Source organism: Pantherophis guttatus, chromosome 2, assembly GCF_059756535.1.
Source record: "Pantherophis guttatus breed Tessera chromosome 2, ASM5975653v1, whole genome shotgun sequence".
Lineage (NCBI taxonomy): Eukaryota > Metazoa > Chordata > Lepidosauria > Squamata > Colubridae > Pantherophis > Pantherophis guttatus.
Window position 1 is genome coordinate 257,705,683 of NC_142064.1, and position 19,765 is coordinate 257,725,447.

At 42.2% G+C, this 19,765-nt stretch overlaps 1 protein-coding gene across 1 annotated transcript; it reads left to right on the plus strand.

Annotated features, from left to right (window-relative positions):
• Window positions 1-11,322: 11,322 nt before the first annotated feature.
• LOC148115645 (vomeronasal type-2 receptor 26-like) lies at window positions 11,323-17,997 on the plus strand. The gene is made up of 2 exons (XM_087885096.1): window positions 11,323-11,596; window positions 16,805-17,997. Exons 1-2 carry the CDS (start codon window positions 11,470-11,472, stop codon window positions 17,704-17,706), a joined length of 1,029 nt encoding a protein of 342 aa, XP_087741222.1. The 5' UTR covers window positions 11,323-11,469; the 3' UTR covers window positions 17,707-17,997.
• The last annotated feature ends 1,768 nt before the right edge of the window (window positions 17,998-19,765 follow it).

A 19,765-nucleotide genomic window follows, 5' to 3' on the forward strand; every position in this document is an offset into this window, starting at 1 on the left:
TCCAAACCGAGAATTTAGAGCCTAGTAGCATAGGGAATTCTATTGTGTACAGAAGAGTGCAAGATTTCTCTCGTGAAATACTTCTGAATCTGCTCAATTATACTGATGTCAGATATATGGTGGGGATTCTAAACAGTTGAACAATACTCTAAGATTGGTCTAGGGTGCACCTAGGTACACCCACATTACACCAATTCTCCGCGAGCTGCACTGGCTCCCTATTGGTCTCCAGTCACAATTCAAGGTGTTGGTTATTACCTTTAAAGCCCTACATGGCTCAGGGTCAGAGTATCTTCGAGACCGCCTTCTATCGCATAACTCCCAATGACCGGTAAGATCCCACAGAGTTAGTCTCCTCCAGGTCCCGTCAGCTAAACAATGCCAGCTGGCAGGCCCGCAGGTGAGGGCCTTCTCTGTGGCTGCCCCAGCTCTCTGGAACTAGTTACCTCCTGAGGTCTGGACCATCTCCACCCTATTAGCCTTCTGAAAAGCGGTGAAGACCTGGCTTTTCCGGCATGCCTGGGGCAGTTGATCTCGCTCTTGCGATCCGGCGAGATCCAGCCATGAATGGTGTGAATGAGTTTTAATGTTTTTAATTTTTAAATGTTTTTTATAATGATTTTAAATGCTTTGTGAGCCACCCTGAGTCTTTGGAGAGGGGCAGCATACAAATTGAATTAATTAATAAATAAAATAATAGGATATTTTTTAAAATTTATTTTTTTATTTTTTTAAGACACACAAACAATACATCTTCTGTGAATTAGAGTATTGCCTGAGTAAAAATTCATACAGTTTATGTTCTCCAAGTTTAATGTATATATTTCAATTTCTACGAATGTATTTATACTTTCCCCTTTTCTCTAATTTATATTTACTATATAATATATAATCAATATTGCCATCCGCCCTAACTTCCTTATCTTTATCTATTTCATCTTATTTCTCCCTTTATCACATCTATTTTCCAAAGTTTTTTATTCTATTGAAAACTTTTACTTTGAATACAATCATGTACACATTTAATCTTTCACAAGTTTTTCCTAAGGTAGACGGTCTAGGATACGTTTTATAAGCTGTAATGAGCAATACAATGTTTCCAGAAAAAAAGCTTCGCAAAATTAAGTTTACAATTCTTAATGCTTTTTTAGCAATGCTGTTATAGTGAGCTTTGGAGCATAAATTGTCAGAAATAAGTACTCCTAAATTCCTTAACAAGGTGAGGGTTATCTGCTAGATCAATGCCACCTATCTTATACTTGACATTCTGATTACATTTACCAAAATGTAAGACAGAGCATTTATAAATTGAAATTTGAAGTTGCCAAATAGATGACCATTCAGACACATAGTCGAGATCACTTTGCAAAACAACAGAATTATCTGTAAAACTGAATAATTTTATGTCATCGACAAGAAGTATACAATTGCTTTTAAGTTGATCACATAAATTGTTGATTTAGAGCAAAAAAAGGCAATGAAATTTCTTACGTTGCAGTGAGAACAACTTCTACTACATTCTGCCCTTCTTGTTGGCTGTTCATGAAGTCAACCAGAATTCAAGGCTCTTACCCAACATCACCCTGGGCTACAACATCTATCAGAACTTTTTCAGTGCAAGAATGACATATGAGGCCATGCTGGATGTGCTGTCTACAGGACAGGAGAACATCCCAAACTACAGATGTGGAAGACAAAAGAACCTGTTGGCAATTCTTGAAGAGATGGATTCTGAACTCTTTGATCATATTTCCAATGTTTTGAGCATCTATAAATTTCCACAGGTATAAAGCCAAATGAAATTAATTCCGCGTTGTAAAATGTTCAGATTTGCCTAGAAGGCAGCACTTGTATATATTTCTCCAAATAAATTGAAAGTCAGAGAGTAAATATTAGAAGAGTTGAAAGAATTTTTAATTCACAAAGTATATGTGTATACATAAAGTGATGGGCTGCTGCCGGTTTGGACCAGTTTTATTGAACCGGTAGTTCCAGCAATCAGTTGGCCCTGCCAGGGGTGACATGTAAAAATGTTTGCTACCAGTTCTGTGGGTGTGGCTTGATGGGTGTGGCTTGGTGGTCATGTGACTGGGTGGGCATGGCCAACTTGACGTTACTCACTGTTAGAACCAGGAGCTGCACATTTTGAAGCACTTTCTGCCCTTTTGAAGCCCCCAACGCTTTGAATTTCCCTCCGCCACCCAAGCGAACATTGGAGCCTTCTTTTGCAGAAGCAGAATCCAGGCACAGAAATGGAAAAAAAAGAGGAGGAGGGAGAGAAACGGGGAGGAGAAGGTGTAAGAAGCAGAATCAAGGCACAGAAATGGAAAAACAGGGGGGGAGAATGGGGAGGAGAAGGTGTAAGAAGATGTTTCCTTAGATCACTGACGCTCCCAACAATGGGTTTGGTGGCGGTCTAAGGAAATGTCTTCCAGCTCTTCAAGATCGACTTTAAGCCAACAGCAAAAGTAGTGGAGGTAGGGTTGGGGGCGACAGAGGCATGTATGTTTGTCTCTGTGTGTGTATGTCCCTCCCTCCGCAAGGACTTGGAGGCAGACACTGCCCTTCTGAGGAAAAGAGGAGGCGATGAAGCCCTGGCTGTCACCTGGGAGAGGAGGAGCGTGGAGGGACACATGCACATGCACACAGGCCCCTGTTGCCCCTGCTGCTGCTAATTTTGCTGTCGGCTTCTCGGCACTCTTAAAGATGATCTTGAAGAGTTGGAAGACATTTCCTTAGATTTCTGACACTCTGAACAATGAGTTTGGCAGTGTGGAAGGCAGGCAAGCATGGCAGGGATGCTGGGAAGGGAGCACACTGCTAGATCCCTTCCCTGCAGCCCTGCCATGCTTCCTTGCATTCCACGTGGCCTTCTGCTTGCCTGCCTTCACAAGCTGGCCCTGGGAAGGCCACATAGAAGGCAGGGAAGCATGGCAAGGATGCGGGCCGTGGTCCAGTTCAGGGGCATGGCCAGCCAGCAGTTGCTATAGGTACGGCAAACCAGCCCCAATCTCTGCTACCTGTTCTCCCGAACTGGTCTGAACAGGTAGCATTTCACCCATGGGCCCTGCCCACCCACACCCACCCTATCCTGTCCTATATTTCCATGTTTCTCAGCTCAGCAGATTTGCATGGCACAGTGGATTTCTGGCCCTCAGCTGTTTTACTTACCAGGACTGCCTTAGAAGGTAAGCTATAGAGCTTGAAATTGGTGGATTTTGAATGCTGGCACGCATGCAAAGTGTGCGCTTTGGGCCATGTGGCCAGCAGGCCTCTGGTAGTAGAAAAAGTCTGGGTGTGACCATTGGGAATTTTGAAAATTATGACTTTTGAAAAGTAAGACTTTGTCAAACAATGTATGAGGGTTGAATAAGTGACTTTTAAACACTTTGAAAATTTAGTGACCAATGCAAAAGACATTTTTTTCCATAGAATCATAGAATAAAAAGTACATCTCCTTACACAGAGGAGGAATGTTCAGACCACTGTAGCCAAATTGCTGTCCAAGTTTTCCTTTAAAATAACCAGCAGTGGAGCTCCAGGAGGCAGGCTGTTCCAACTCTTCATAACTCTCACAGTGAGGAATTCCTCATTTTTATAATCTTGAGACTGAAGTAAAAAATTCAAAAGAAAAATATGAAGAAAACAAAGAATAGGTCAAGATAGGTAGAAGGCAAGTCTAGAAAGCAGCTTTTACATACATTCTCTAGTGTACATTAAAAAAAAATAATGTACATAAAAAAGGCTGAGCGCCAAAGAATTGAGGCCTTTGAACTATGGTGCTGAAGAAGAATCCTGTGAGTCCCTTGGACTGCAAGGCGAACAAACCGGTCAGTCCTAGAGGAGATCAACCCTGACTGCTCTTTCGAAGGCCAGATCCTGAAGATGAAACTCAAATACTTTGGCCACCAAATGAAAAGGAAGGACTCACTGGAGAAAAGACTAATGTTGGGAAAGATTGAGGGCAAAAGAAGAAAGGGACGACAGAGAACGAGGTGGCTGGATGATGTCACTGAAGCAGTTGCTGTGAGCTTAAATGGACTCCAGAGGATGGTGGAGGACAGGAAGGCCTGGAGGAACATTGTCCATGGGGTCGCGATGGGTTGGACAAGAGTTCGCAAGTAACAACAACAATTCGTGTACAACACAGAATTACAGTATGTCATAATATTCTTTCCTATTATGAAATGGAACTTGACACAATGCCAGTTGCTTGGGTATTTTTTTAAAAGTGAGGTTATTAAACTGATTTCTGCATTTCAAATGTCTGAAAGAAATTCAGGCAATTTTATATAGAGTTATTTGAAATCAATCATATGTCACTCAATTTCACTGAGGGCAGCATCAGGGTTGTGTTTGACCTCAGGGGGAGGCGTGGCCAAAGTGGGTGCGGCCAGCATGATGTCACTTGTGTCAGGGGCACCTGTGGTGGCCTGAATGCTCTGCCAGCGAAAACAGGCTCCTGACCTCTGTTTTCAGCTGGGATGGCCTCCTGCAATCTCTGCCGGTGAAAACAGAGTTCAGGAGGGCCATGCGCAGCCCTCCCTAGCTCCATTTTCGCTGGCAGAGGCACCACCGGCTGCTTCTTTGCTATTTCCAGGGTGCTTAGATCTCCCCACAGGCCAGATCTAAGCACCCTGCAAGCCAGGCAGATCCAGCCCTCGGGCCTTGAGTTTGGTACCCCTGGACTAGGGTCTCCTGCTTGAGCAAGTAGTTGGACTAGAAGATTTTCCAGCTCTGTTCTGATTTACTAATTGACTGAGTGGATGGGTGACCCACAGAGTTCTAATGTGACCAGAAGGGTGTGCTCTATGAGGACCTCCAATGAACATCACCCACAGATAATTCAGAGCTCCCTGGTTTTAAAAGGAGCATACAAGACAACAGGACAGAACATCAAGGGAACTAGCAAAATTCATGCAGTTATCATTTGAAATGACTCTCAGCAGTGGGGAAAGGCCCTTAGATTTACCATCTTACTTTTATCATTAAAATTGGCACAAACTACTGTTGGAAGGGGTGAAATCCAGCAGGTTCTGACCGGTTCTGGAGAACAGGTAGCAGAAATTTTGAGCAGTTCAGAGAACCGGCAAATGCCACCTTTGACTGGCCCCAGAGTGGGGTGGGAATGGAGATTTTGCAGTATCCTTCCCCTGCCATGCCCACCAAGCAACACCATGCCCACCAAGCCACAGCCACAGAACCGGTAGCTGCCTTCTGGGTTCAGTTCCAAGTGGGGGGAAAGACACTGGATTCACGGAAGTTGCTTGGAAAGATGGTATTAATGGTGGACAGGATCACATGCCTTGATGATGTTGGATGATGAAAAAAAAGGAAGAGATGCTGACAGTGCCTGAGTTTTATGCCCTCTCTGAGCTTTTGAATTTAAGCTTGTATTCTGATTGGTTGTCAGACTCCCATGGGGCCATGCAGGGGCAACTCTGTAGGCTGTGTTTTGAGTCAAAGTTTGGTTGAGCCTTGCTGGATGATGATGTAATGAAAGGACTTCGAGATTTCTATTATGGCTCTGCCTGAAGGAGGTAGATCCTTGTTATGTAGAATAGACTGGCTCAGACCTTAATGGCCTATTGACAAAGGTGGGGGGTGGGCTGAGTTTTTGCCTCCCTTTTAGAGGAAATATCCTTCCCTTTTAATATTTACTAAAATATCTCATTTTCCTAGGGGAGGGTGGGTGCTAACTTCCTACACTACTAATACCTTCTCTTTTATCTTAGATCAACTATAGTGTCACCAACCAGATGGCTGAGCAAAATCATCGTTTTCCTTTTTCATATCGGATGACCCCAAACCAAGAACCTCCTTACTCAGCAATTGTCCAGCTGCTCCTGCAGTTCCAATGGACGTGGATTGGCCTCCTTTCTCAGGACAATGAAAAAGGAGAAAAATTCAAAAGACGCTTGGAAGTTCTCGCTCTAAAAAATGGGATTTGCATTGTCCTCTCAGGAATTGTCCCAGAAACAAATATGCAGCCAAGTGCTGGAGAAACTCACATGCAAGAAAAATGGAAAATGTTCCGTTCTCTTATGAAGAGTCAAATAAAAATTATAGTATGCCAATTGGATTTTCAGGCCTTGGGAATGTTAGCAATAATAATACAAACGATTGATATGACTAATACATCCATTGTGGGAAGGGTGTGGATTGCAACAACTTTGACAGCTTTAAGTGTAAGTAGTTTTGACCTCTTGGTTGATCTCCAAAATAAATATGCTTTGTTTTCCTTCCTCATCAAGACAAAGAGAAGGACTCAGTATTATGACTTTAATTCTTATGCTTCTATGGTCCTATTGTATGGAAAGGAAGCATTCCAATGTTCTTATTCAAGTCCTGTGTTATCTAAGAAAGTTTGGAAAAAATGCAGAGAAAAAGAGAATTGGGAATTCCCACCCCCTGATGTGATTGCAAGAATCCTGTCTCTGGATTCCTCCGGTATTTCCCAAATAATTCAAATTGTGGCCTGGGTCCTCAGTGCTGCCTCTTCCTCCCAACAGAGTAAGAGGAGAATGCAAATTGGAGACCATCAACCACCCCAGATTGTACAGCCATGGCAGGTAAGTCTTCTCTCTTGGGGTTCCATTGATTCTCCCCTTCCAATTCCTCAATATTAAATTAGATGTAGAAAGGGGTGAGATATTCCAAAGAGCAGTAGTTTGTGGTATTTGAGAGTGAGTGTCAATCCTGAAGCTGACCAGACCGAGGCCATTTTAATGCTTCGGTGTTGCCACACTGGAGCTGAGGGATAAAGAGTTGGGAATAGAGATAGCCAAAACAATATATTTTCTCCTGGGAACCAAGGATATTCCCACCAATGGCCAGAGGGAGGATGAGTGAAGTCACCAGGCAACCGGATGACACTTTGATTGGATCATGTGACTGATTGTTTGGAAAGGGGAAGAAAACTTTTACTTTTAATTAGGTGAAAACTGTGGGAACATTTAGAATCAGCTTTCAGCCTATGCCTATATGATATGTCCAATAAAACTGATATTTGAGGAACCTGCTTGCCTCAGAGTCCTGTTTGCTATGGGCGTATTACTTGGAACCCTGACAGTGAGTTAGAGAGTGGTGATAGAGAAACATCTTCCAAAGTTAAACAACCTGTGCTAGTTTGGGATGCTTTTGTGACAGAAATTGCTCTATGGTGACAATGTAATTTTCAAAATCAAACAAGCATCAGAATATTCCAGCAATCCTCAACCCTTTATTGATCTTCAAGCTAAGGAGTTCAGCTGGATTGTTTGTTCTGGATTAAAATTGAATTTTGCTGGCTAAAATTTCTAACATAACAACAAGATATAAATCAAAGCATCTACTGGGGACAATTTTTGTTGCTTCTCTCCTTCGTAGGTTTCCAATCATTGTTTCTTGTCTTCTCTATTGGTGCTTTGGGAAATGTTTTGACCCCCTCATTTTTGTAGGAGCCACTCAAATATTAGAAAAGTGATACCATGTCTCCCCAGTCCTTCTTTTCCTTAGACTAGACATACCAAATTCCAGTAACTGTCCTTTTAGGTTTTAGCCTCCAGCCCCCTAATCATTTTCTTTGCTCATCTCTACATTCTTTCCAGAGTTTCAATATCTTTTGTATATTGTGTTGACCAGAACTGGATGTAGTATTCTAAATGTGTCGCTTTACAAAGCCTTAATAAATATACTAAGGCTTTGTAAAGCGACATTAGAACTTCATGTGAAGTTGATTCTATCCTCTTATTAACACAGTTTAGGATTGCATTGGCATTTTTGTCTGCTGCCACAAATTGTTGGCTCATATTTAAGTAATTCTCCACTTGGACTCCAAGATCATTCTCACAGTAACTGACATTAAGCCACGTTTCACATAGTCTGTACCTATACTGTTGGTTTTCCTTGCCTAAATGTAAAACCTTACTTTTATCTATGTTGAATTTCATTTTGTTAGGTAGGGGCTCAATCTTGGATCTTGAGTTTGTCAATCTTTGGTGTTGGCTATTCCTGCCAGCTTAGTGTCATCTGCAAATTTGATGAGTTCCCCTTGAATTCCCTCGCCTATATCTTTTTTGAAGATATTGAAGAGTGCTGGGCCTAAAATGGAAGCTTGGGGTGCTCCACTGTTTACTTCCCTCCATGTGAATGAGGTTCATTGACTAAATGTTGAATATAATTTGTCAGCCAGTTACAAAGCCACCAGATGGTGGTGTTATCTATACCATATTTTCAAGAATGTGAGATAAATACCATATTTCTTGGACTATAAGATGTACCTGACTATAAGACACACCTTAATTTAGAAGAGGAAAACAAAAAAAAAGTTTTTGGCTTCTGCACACTCCATTTTTGGCCCTTTTCCAGCCTTTTTCCAGCCTGTTTTTGGAGCTTTTCTTGGCACATTTTTGAAGCTTTTTTCGGGCCATTTTTTCAGCTTTTTTCAGCCCATTTTTGAGGTTTTTTTCAGCCCAAAAAAAGCCTTGAAAACAGGCTGAAAATAGCCTCAAAACAGCATGAAAAAAGCTCCAAAAATGGGCCAAAAAGTTCTGAAAATTGCTGAATAAAGGCCCGAAAACAAGGTGTGCAGAAACCAAAAAACAGCCGGTCAATAGGCGAGGCTTCAGCAATATTTGGTCTATAAGACGCACAGACATTTTTACTAAGACAAAAACATGTGTCTTATAGTCCAAAAAATACGGTATTTCAAAAAGAGCTGTAAATTTCTGGAGAATGACTGAATGAAGCTTCCCATGAAATGCTTTAATCAATCTGTTTCTGACTTTAGTGGTGATTTGAAGAGGTTGAAATGTTCAGAGTACCTCCAATCCAGAATAATAGTAAGAAAAAAAAATGAATAAAGGCTCAAACTGTAACGTTTTTTCTATGTTCCTTCAGCTTCATAGGTTCCTGAGAAACTTCCAACATCACAATATTTCCAGAGATGAGATTTCTTTTGATGAAAATGGAATTCCTGTTGGTGACTTTGATATCATGCAGTGGACATCCGTTTTGAACAAATCAGATGCAGGGGTGAAAATTGGGAATGTAGAAAGACAAGCCTCCTCGGAAGTCAAGATTTCTGTCAATCAAAGCGTCATCCAATGGCCAACTTTATTTAACAAAGTAGTTGAGGCTGCTTGGATTTTGCTCTTCTATTTATCTCTATATGTGGGAATTTTTCTTCTCAGAAATAATTCTTATTGAGGCCTGTTGAGATAACTTCCAAATAAGAGAACTTAAAGCCTCATTAATTTATTACATATCGTTTTACTTTAGAGGCTTTACAATAATCTATCACATACTGGAACCTGCTGCATTGTATTGCAGGATTTGCAGTCTACATTATTAAACTGGAATATGTTGCCATAATTTATAGTACATCAAATTATCTTGTTTTCAGTAAGAGAAAAACCAGAATGTCTATGGAGATTCTCAGTCATCCAGGTCATGGTTGTGCCAAAGGTGCTTTTTCAAAAGGCACCTGGACTTTGTTTTCCCTTGAAGATGTTTCACTTCTCATCCAAGAAGCTTCTTCAGTTCTGACTGAATGGTGGAGGATGGAAAGATTTGGAACTGTTGAAAGGACTGTGTTGTAAACAGGATATAGATTCAGCAATTGCAGGAAGATTCCACACCCATTTGCACTATTCATGTGACCCTGAGGGCACAGATAAATTCCAAGTGGCCTCAACAACTTTCAGAAAGACTGCTAAATGACCAAATGATTGTATGGAATATGGATCCTTCCATATTCCACCATTCAGTTAGAACTGAAGAAGCTTCTGGAATGAAAAGCGAAAAGTCTTCAAGGGAAAACAAAGATCAGTTGCCTTTTGAAAAAGCACCTTTGGGAGAAAAATCCAGAATATGAAGGTTTAGCCCACTGAATTGCATAAGAGAAAGATATCATTAAGAATGTGGTGAAGGAAATGAGGGTTGCTAAAAAACTTATTTACGTATGATGATACAATGATCAGTTGTAGGAGAGAAAGATAGGGACTCTAAAGAAAGCTAGATATTGGAGGTTTCCTGAGAAAGCAAAGATGGAGAAAATATATATACTGTATTATTTGGAGTCTAAGATGCTCCGGAGTCTAAGACGCACCTTAATTTTGGGGGAGGAAAATAAGAAAAAAAAATCTGCCCCTGCCTACAAACATCCATCCGTATTCATCTAGATAGCGTGCTGTCAGTGTGTGAGAGAGTTGAGGGCTGTTTGGAAACTGAAACAGTATTTGCTGTGTGAGCAACAAGGAAGGAGCCTGGGTGTGGCTTAGGCCAATTGTTCTAAAGCTGCATGCTGTGCTGATCTCTGAAACTAAAACTGAAACTAAAACTTCTCTCCTCTGCTTGTGTTTTTCTTTCTGCTCTGTGCCTCATGTTTTTGACTACATTCAGTGTATAAGACACATTCAAATTTTCACCCTCTTTTGGGGGAGGGAGTGTGTCTTATGCTCCAAAAAATACAGTATGTTAAAGCATTCTTATACATGCCCTAAGGAGAAACACCTTTTGCAATGGAACTACTTTCCTTTGGAAAAAAGAATGAGGCAATGAGTCTGTTTTGGGATCTACAATGGAGATTGATAGAGAAAGAAAATGATCTTTCATTTGCCCCTTGCAAGTAGAGTAATTAAAGTTCATGCCATTACTACTTCTTTTTTTTTATTGAAAAAGTTTTAAAACAAACACAATTTCCCCACAACCCTCCCACCCAACCCCCCTCCCCCTCCCCGACTTCCCAGAGCAGAACACAAGGTATTTCTATTGACTTTTAACAATAAACTAAATTGCTTAACCAATCATTAAACTAACACCCCCTAAAAAAAAAAAATTCTTAACCCCCCATGTATAAAATCCTGCTTCTTAGACATAAAATTTCTAATATCACTTATATAGTGCTTATACAGATAAAAGAAATCATTCATAAGCTATTTGATATTTTTTGGTCTGATACTTATTTTGTATATAATCAATCCATCTTCTCCAGTCCTGTATATACCTTTCTTGTGTGTGATCCTTCAAATATGCTGAAATTTTAGCCATTTCAGCTAAATTAGTTACTTTCAATATCCAGTCATCAATAGTAGGCAAAAAGTCCTTCTTCCAATGTTGTGCTACCAACAATCTTGCTGTTGTTATCAAGTTCAAAATCAGTTTAGTCTCTGCAACTGTACAGTCCGTAGTTATACCCAGTAAGAACAACTGTGGAGTAAATTTCAGTCTCTTTTTAAGAATGTTCTGCATCACCCACCAAATCTTTATCCAAAATGCTTTGATTTTTCTACAAGTCCACCATATATGATAATAAGTTGCATCATCACAGTCACATCTCCAACATTTAGCTTGCCCATTAGGATACATACATGATAACTTCTTGACTGATTTTGCTCAATGTGCTCCTGAGCTTCTGTAAGCCAGTTGAGTTCAGTAAATCCTTCTAATTCATATATCACCCTGACTAATCTTTCTGTTTATGTTTAGATGGTGCCTTATTCAAGATGTACAGAAAGTTGCTCCCCAGGTTATGCCAAGGTTGTGAGAGAGGGAGCCCCAGTTTGCTGCTACGACTGTTCTCTGTGTATGGAAGGAACATTCTCTGGGCAAGAAGGTACAGTAGGTGGCTCCAAAAAAAATAAAATAAAATAAACAGGATACAATCATTATACTATGTTGTCTTTTGGGGGAGTGTTCAATTCTCAGAACAACAGGCAATAAAGGAGGAGACGCAGGTTAATGATTTAACTGCTCTTTTATTGAACAACAACTAACTAAAAAGAGCCTGTAGTAGAGTGGACTAAAGCACTGTTATTAACAACTGCTGCTTGCAATTACTGCAAGTTCAAATCTCACCAGGCTCAAGGTTGGCTCAGCCTTCCATCCTTTCAAAGGTAGGTGAAATGAGGACCCAGATTGTGGGAGCAATAAGCTGACTTTGTATAAATATACAAAAGTATGAAGGCTATTGCTTAACGCATTGTAAGCCGCCCTGAGTCTCTGGAGAAGGGTGGCATATAAATTAAAGCAAAAAAAAACAAAACAAAAAACTAACCACGGGTGAGAGAGAGGGAGAGAGTGCTCCGTCGGCTGACAACTCTTTTATACTTGAGTTGTCAGTGGCTCAGACAATTGTAGGTCCCTAATCTCCCGCTGGCAAGCTACCGACAGCCGGACCAATCAGCGGCTCTTTATTTAACATGTGTTCTTCAGCCGAACACAACACTCCTTCCCCCTGGATCGCGCATGCTTAATCGGTCAAATAGGCTGGCCATCTCCTGATTCGTCCTGACCTGCGCGGTTCAACAGTTTCAGCCAGAATAGGTGAAGACAGTGCAGGAACCTCGGGAACTCCTGAAGACTGCTCGGTAGCTTTGGATGGAACTCCCTCTATCATGTCTGGTTGCAACTTGAGAGGTAAGTCAGCGGATGGCTAAGCATTGGGTGGACAGCTGCACCCAGTACAAACGGGAGCCAGTCACTTCAGCTATGTGGCCCAGCAACCACCACGGGTCACCCCCAAAGTTCTGAGCATACACCAAGTCACCCACTTGAAATGAACGGGATCCGCCAGTAGAATTGGGTGGTTTTTCCCGCAAATACTCCAGGTGTAACCGGTCTAACACTGTTCTTAGGCAACAGCCCATCAGCATTTCCACAGGGCAGTGGTTAGTCATTGGACATGGCATGGTGTGCTGCACCAAGAGGTAGACTGCTACTTTGTCTCACCAATTCCCCGAGTTTAGCTTAGTTAGTACTTCCTTAGCCAAGCGGACTGTCCATTCAGCCAGGCCATTCGAGGCCAGATGAAAAGGAGCAATAGTGGCATGACGAATGCCCTGCTTCACCACATAGGATTGAAAGGCCGCCAAAGTTAGCTGAGAGCCATTATCTGACACTAGAACGTCAGGTAAGCCATGAGTAATGAAGACTCTCTTAAGGGCCCTGACCAGTGCCTCCACGGTGGTTGAGGCCATTGAGATAACCTCAACCCACTTGGAGTAAGCGTCCACTACAATCAACAACATATGGCCCTGAACAGGGCAGGCAAGGTCCACATGGATGCGGGCCAGGTGGCCTTCGGGGTCTCCCACTCCCTGGATGTGGCTGCTGGAGGAGCTGCTCTATTGTTCTGGCACTTTGGGCAACTGGCCACCCAGTCTGCAATTTCCCTGTCCAGTTTTGGCCATCAGGTAGCTGCGAGCCAAGGGCTTCATGCAGGCAATGCCCAGATGGCCTTCATGCAAAATGTGAAAGATGCTGTTACGCAGCTCTTCTGGAATTACTTCTTACTCTGGAGCCCCAGAGTAAGAAGCCTCTTACGGTGGAAATTTCATGCTGCCTGATCATGTAGGGCTGAAACTCAGGAGCCAGCTGCCCTAGGGGCCACCCCCTCTTAACCCAGTCTGTTACCTGGCGGAGGGTATGGTCCCTAGAAGAAAACTTTGCGACCTCTGAGACTGACACCGATATAGACTGGTCAGCCGAGGGCTCAGGGGAGGGGTGGGGGAGTAGCAGCAATTATTAGAGAAAGTCTTTGTCCAAGGGAGGCCACTGTTCCTCAGATAGCCAGATGTGAGTCCCTTTTTGTGAAGTGGGGTCATGGGGTGCAGATAGGTTTGCTGACTACCTGGCTCCCTGCCACGTGGCGTCGACCCTGCCTGAGCTACTTGACATGATTGCCGGGGTGGCAGTTGATACCCCCAGACTTATTGTTATGGGGGACTTCAACCTACCATCCATCGATGAGACGTCAGAGGTGGCTCGGGAGTTCATGGCTTCCATGATGGCCATGGACCTGACCCAGTTAGTGCAAGGCCCCACTCACACAGGGGGACACACTCTGGACTTGATTTTCATCTCTGGTCAGTGGCTGAATGATCTTGGTAGAGGGGACCTAGACATTAAACCCTTGTCATGGACAGATCATTCGCTCCTTCACTTAGACTTTCAAGCTGCTTTCCCCCGCCACAGGGAGATGGAACCGACTAGATGGTTCCGTCCCAGGTGCCTGATGGATCCCAAAAGGTTCCAGATGGAGCTTGGGCCGTTTCTGGAGACTCTGGCACACAACTTGACTGAAGACCTGGTGGCCGCCTGGGATAGTGCGGCCGCAGGGGCTTTGGACCGTGTCATGCCTTTGCGGCCTCTGACCCGATGCCGATCTCAATTGGCTCCTTGGTTCTCTGAGGAGCTGAGAGAGATGAAGCATCGGAAAAGATGCCTAGAGAGTGTTTGGAGGACTAGTCAATCCGAATCTGACCAGACACAGGTGAGATCTTATATCAAGACCTACCTAGTGGCGATAAAAGTGGCAAAATCTAACTATTTTTCCACTCTTATTGCATCTGCAGATAACCGCCCAGCCGCTCTGTTCAGGGTGACCCACTCCCTCGTTCGGGTGGGAGTGCGGGAAGATCCCTTGCAGGGTCGAGCTGAGGATTTTGTGCAATTCCTGCATAATAAAGTCGCTCAAATTCGGGAAGGCTTGGACTCCGACTGGGTGAGTCTGGGGAGGGAGGAGGAGGTGAGTCTGGAGAATTCTATCTGGGAAGAGTTTGACCCTGTGGCTCCTGAGGACGTGGACAGGATTCTGGGTAGGCTTAGTGCTGCCACATGTTTATTGGACCTGTGTCCCTCCTGGTTGGTACTGGCCTTCTTTGAGTGAGGGTGCCTTTCCTGCCATCTTGAAAGAGGCAGTGGTGAGGCCCTCCTCAAGAAGCCATCCCTGGACCCAGCTCTATTAGTAAATTACCATCCGGTCTCCAACCTTTGTTTTGTGGCGAAGGTTGTCCCAATGCATCAAACCACTCTATCCCCAGCAGAGAGGGAAGCTAGCCGCCGACAACTATGATCTTAAGGAGGCCACTGAATTTTCTTGTACTGGACTTGAAATTTGCCACAGCCCAAGATAGGAATGTGATTCCCTTGGTAATCATGGAGTTTCAGCTGAGAGCGACTTAATTGACATTTCCTTAGGGAGGGCACTAATTTTGAAAGGGTGCTCCATGATATGATTGACACAGAGGATCCCGTGTCAATCTCCATTTTACATGGCTTTGTTTTCAATCAAAACTGTGAGGAATTTTTTTTCCCTCAGTCCTGTTCTGGCATGACTTATTCTTGCTCCCCCCTGTTCTTTACCCCAGTGGATCGTGAAACAATCTTCCTCAATCCTTTCCACTCTATTCCACCACTGGAAATCACGGTTGGATTTTGCAGGGTTGGAATTTGTAGGTAGCATGGCCCTACAGACCCTTGCGATGTGATCCTTCTTGCCACAACGCCTACATTCCACATTCTTAAATTTACACAAGGAATGGCGATGGTTTCCGCCACAACCTAAACATGGGTTCTGAGGCTTCTTTTCCTCTGTCTCCCAACCCTTCCTGCGAGTTGTTTTAAAACAGCTTATCATCACAGCTTAAATCACCCAGCAATTAAATAAATGAATAAATAAATGTCTTCCCCATCCTCTGACAGCTGGTCAGAGTCCACCTCATTGTGGTGCACGGTGGCTGGTTTAGCAGCCGCAACAGTGCTAAAAGGTTTCCTTATTTCTGAAACCGATTTAGCGGACAGTTTAGCGGACAGTTTTGAGGCTTGAGCCTCGTCTATCGCAGTTTGAAGGGTGATGTCAATTCTGGCTAACAGGGGGCGCTGCAATTTGATATCCCTGACCCCACAAATTAATTGATCCAGAAGAATACCCACCAGATCGCTAAATTCGCAGTAAAGACCAGCTCTTTTTAAGGCAGCCGTTAAACTGACTTATAGATTCCCTCTCGTTCTGGTATTGGTGCCAAAATGCACGGTGCCTCACTACCCTTGAAGGCAAGGGAGCATAATGCCCCTTCAACTTTGCTAACAAAACTCCCCATGGCACGTCTTGAATGTTTTGAGGTGCCAAAAGTGCCCAGGCTGTTTCAAACATGTCATGCTAACATATACTAAGAAATACCGCTAATTTCCAGTCACCTGGAGCCCCTTGTAGTCATTCACAGCTAGGAAACAATTGACTCTGTCTATGAAGCAGTCCCAGGATTCCCTTGCCTGATCGAATGATGTGAAAGTAGAAAGTGTGGCCATGATCAAAGGAAGCCGCCTGAGATAATTTTAGTCGTGCAACGTCTCGGCGCCCTGGCTCCGCTCTGTGAACAACTTTCGAGAGTGACTTCGTTAAACCTGCAACCTCAGCTAACTTATCCCACCTTTGTCGCCAGTGTTCAATTCTCGGGACAACAGGCAATAAAGGAGGAGATGCAGATTAACGATTTAACAGGTCTTTTACTGAACAACAACAACTAACAATGGGTGAGAGAGAGAGTCCTCCGTCAGCTGACAGCTCTTTTATGTTTGAGCTGTCAATGGCTCAGCCAATCATAGGTCCCCAATCTCCCACCGGTAAGCTACCGGCATCAGGACCAATCAGCTGCTCTTTATTTAGCACATGTTCTTCAGCCAAACACAACAGTGTAAGTAAGAAAAACATTAAATTTCTTGAAGGTACCCACAAACTAAAAAGATTTGGCATTATCGCCAAATTTGGATGATGATGTGAACATTAAAATAAACAATGAAAGGTTGCTGATTTCTATTGAGTTGTTACTTTCTTACTTTCTTTTAGGAAAAAAGATTTGAGAACTGATAATCACATTCATCTTCAGCCTTTAAAAAGAGTGTTAACTAATGTAGTATAGTATGGATATCCCTAGGGAGAAATATTATATTATTTCTTGAAAATGAAGTAATTGATTTCTGATGCGGTTTTCATGCTCCTACAACTGCACAAACAGATTCATGCTAACCATTTTTTTCTCAGATGCAGCCCATTGTGAAAAGTGTCCAGATGACCAATATTCTAATAAGAAGCGAGATCAGTGTGTCCCCAGAAGTATAAGCTTCTTATCCTATGAAGAATTGTTGGGACTCATCCTGGCTTTCTTTGCCATCGTTTTGTCCCTAATCACCGCCTTTATTCTGGGAATCTTCATGAAATACCGAGACACTCCCATAGTCAAAGCCAACAACTGTGAACTCACCTACATCCTCCTGGTTTCACTCCTGCTTTCTTTCTTGACTTGCCTTCTATTCATCGGTCGCCCTGTGAAAATGACCTGTCTCCTTCGACAAACCATTTTCAGTATTGTTTTCTCAGTTGCTGTGTCTTCCTTGCTGGCCAAGACTGTCATGGTGGTGGTAGCCTTTCTCGCCACAAAGCCAGACAGCAGCATGAGGAAATGGCTGGGGAAGAGTCTGGCCAACTCTATTGTTTTATCCTGCTCTGGTATTCAAGTAGGCCTCTGTATGATGTGGCTGGGAGTCTTTCCCCCATTCCCAGATTCTGACTTTCATTCCCAACCAGAACACATCCTGCTGCAGTGCAATGAAGGCTCTGTCACCATGTTCTACTCTGCTCTTGGCTACATGGGGTTTTTGGCTGCCATCTGTTTCTTGGTGGCATTTCTGGCTCGAAATCTGCCAGGGGCTTTTAACGAAGCCAAACTGATCACCTTCAGCATGTTGGTTTTTTGTAGCGTTTGGATCTCCTTTGTTCCCACCTATCTGAGCACCAAGGGGAAATACATGGTAGCCGTGCAGATCTTCTCCATCCTGGCCTCTGGCCTGGGTTTACTGGGCTGCATCTTTATCCCCAAATGCTACATTATTATCCTGAGACCTGACATGAACACCAAAGAACATCTGATGATAAAAAATCATTAAGGTTCCTTGTGTTGGTGTTTATTTTTGTACAGTTTTGTACAGCATAAAATCACATACTTTGAAGTAATGTTTTATTTGTTGTCACTTATCTTTCTTCATTCCATGTGAATTTTGAATTACAATAATTGAGTAGTAAAGATGCTAAAACAACTCAAACTATTTGAAGTAATCATATCCTTCAATTGTTCTAATCTGAATTCATATTATGACATTAATAAAATTTCTGAAACCAGGCCATATAAACTGTTACCAGAGATGTTCTGATGGTTTTAGATTAAATTAAAGACTATGGCTAATGATGATGTGTGTTTTTGTTACTATATAGGTTGGTGTGCTGGTGTTATATTTTATTTTCTGGGGTGATGTTCTGACTTTGTTTTAAAAAATGGTTAAGTTCAAATACTCTATATATTTGATTGATCTCTTCTGGCTCAATAATATAAGATCATTCATAGTTAGGTAATTAAGATAGATAAATGAGATAGAGAGAGAGAGAGAGGTAGGGAGGGAGAGAGTGGGAGAGACACAGTTAACATTCTATATATTAAGAATTATTAAAATATCAACATGAACATTGGAGCAACTTTAATTTTTTTCTCCATCCCTTTGAATAAATCAAGGAGACAAATTATTATTTTTTACAATCTTCAATCAAAAGAAAAAATATGTACAACTCTAGATGATTTGGGGGAGGGAATCATGTAGTCCCTGAGTCTCCAGAGAAAGGCGGCATATAAATTGAATTAATAAAATAAAATAAATAAATAGATGTGATGTGATGTGATAATGAAGATGTGCTTACGAGTACTAAAATTGGTTCCTGTTTTTTATCCATTTCCATATAACGTACATACAGTGTCTGTGTGCCTCTGTTTGTGTCCTGCCAACCTAACAATTCAAAAGCATGTAAATGCAAGTAGATAAATAGGTACCACTTCAGGGGAAAGTAACAATGTTTGTGCATCTTCAGTGCACAGTCATGCCAGCCACATGACCATGAAAGCATCTTCAGATAAAGGCTCTTCATTTCTGAATGAAAGATGAGCACCCCTCCTTGGGTTGGTCATGACTGACAGGGGAAATCTTTATCTATACCCACCTAAACCTTTACTATAAATATATACATTTGTTTTTGTTCTTGTGTCTTTTCTTTGTCTTTGTCTTTTTTGTCAGTCAGCTCTTCAGTGTATTACAGATTAGGAAAGCTATATCATATAAGTCAGTATTACTTTTATCTGATGTTGTCTTGGTAATGGTCTCTCAATGCCATTACCTCTGCCTTCTACATTATCTCTCTTTGGATATTGAGAAAGCATTCGAAAAGCAAAGTAATTGCAATGTATTTTTATTCACATACTGATCGGTTTCACTCAAAATGCTACAAATCAGGATTCTAGATTGTCCTAATTTTGATTTCTGTCATTGTTGTGTTGAATCTATCCTAGCCACTTCTAGGTTATCTGCAAAGATGAGAAACATTTCCTCCCTCCAATTGTTTACCAAATTAAAGTGTCCAGAACCCAGCACTCAACAAAATGAACTCAACAAGAATAAAATGGTATACGTAACTCCAAGGTCCCTTCCAACTCTGTTATTCTATTCTATTCTATTCTATTCTATTCTATTCTATTCTATTCTATTCTATTCTATTCTATTCTATTCTATTCTATTCTATTCTATTCTATTCTATTCTACTCTACTCTACTCTACTCTACTCTACTCTACTCTACTCTACTCATCAAGCATGTTTTGGCATGTTTTGGCACTCAGTAACTAAAAGGTTCACCACCGCTGTCATATAGCAATGGCCCTGGGCTCAGGTCCTCAAATTTTGCTTAGCCCTTCACCTTCAGCCATTGTGGCATTGTACTCATATAGCATCATCTCTTGGTTCCCTATTAGATACCTTATGTAAGAGAAAGCTAATGTCATCACATCAGGAGGAAGAGGAAGCACAGTGGTTTAAATGCAGTATTGTAGGCTATTTCTGCTGTCTGCTGGATGCCTGCAATTTGGTAGTTTGATTCTCACTGGTTCAAGGTTGACTCAACCTTCCGTC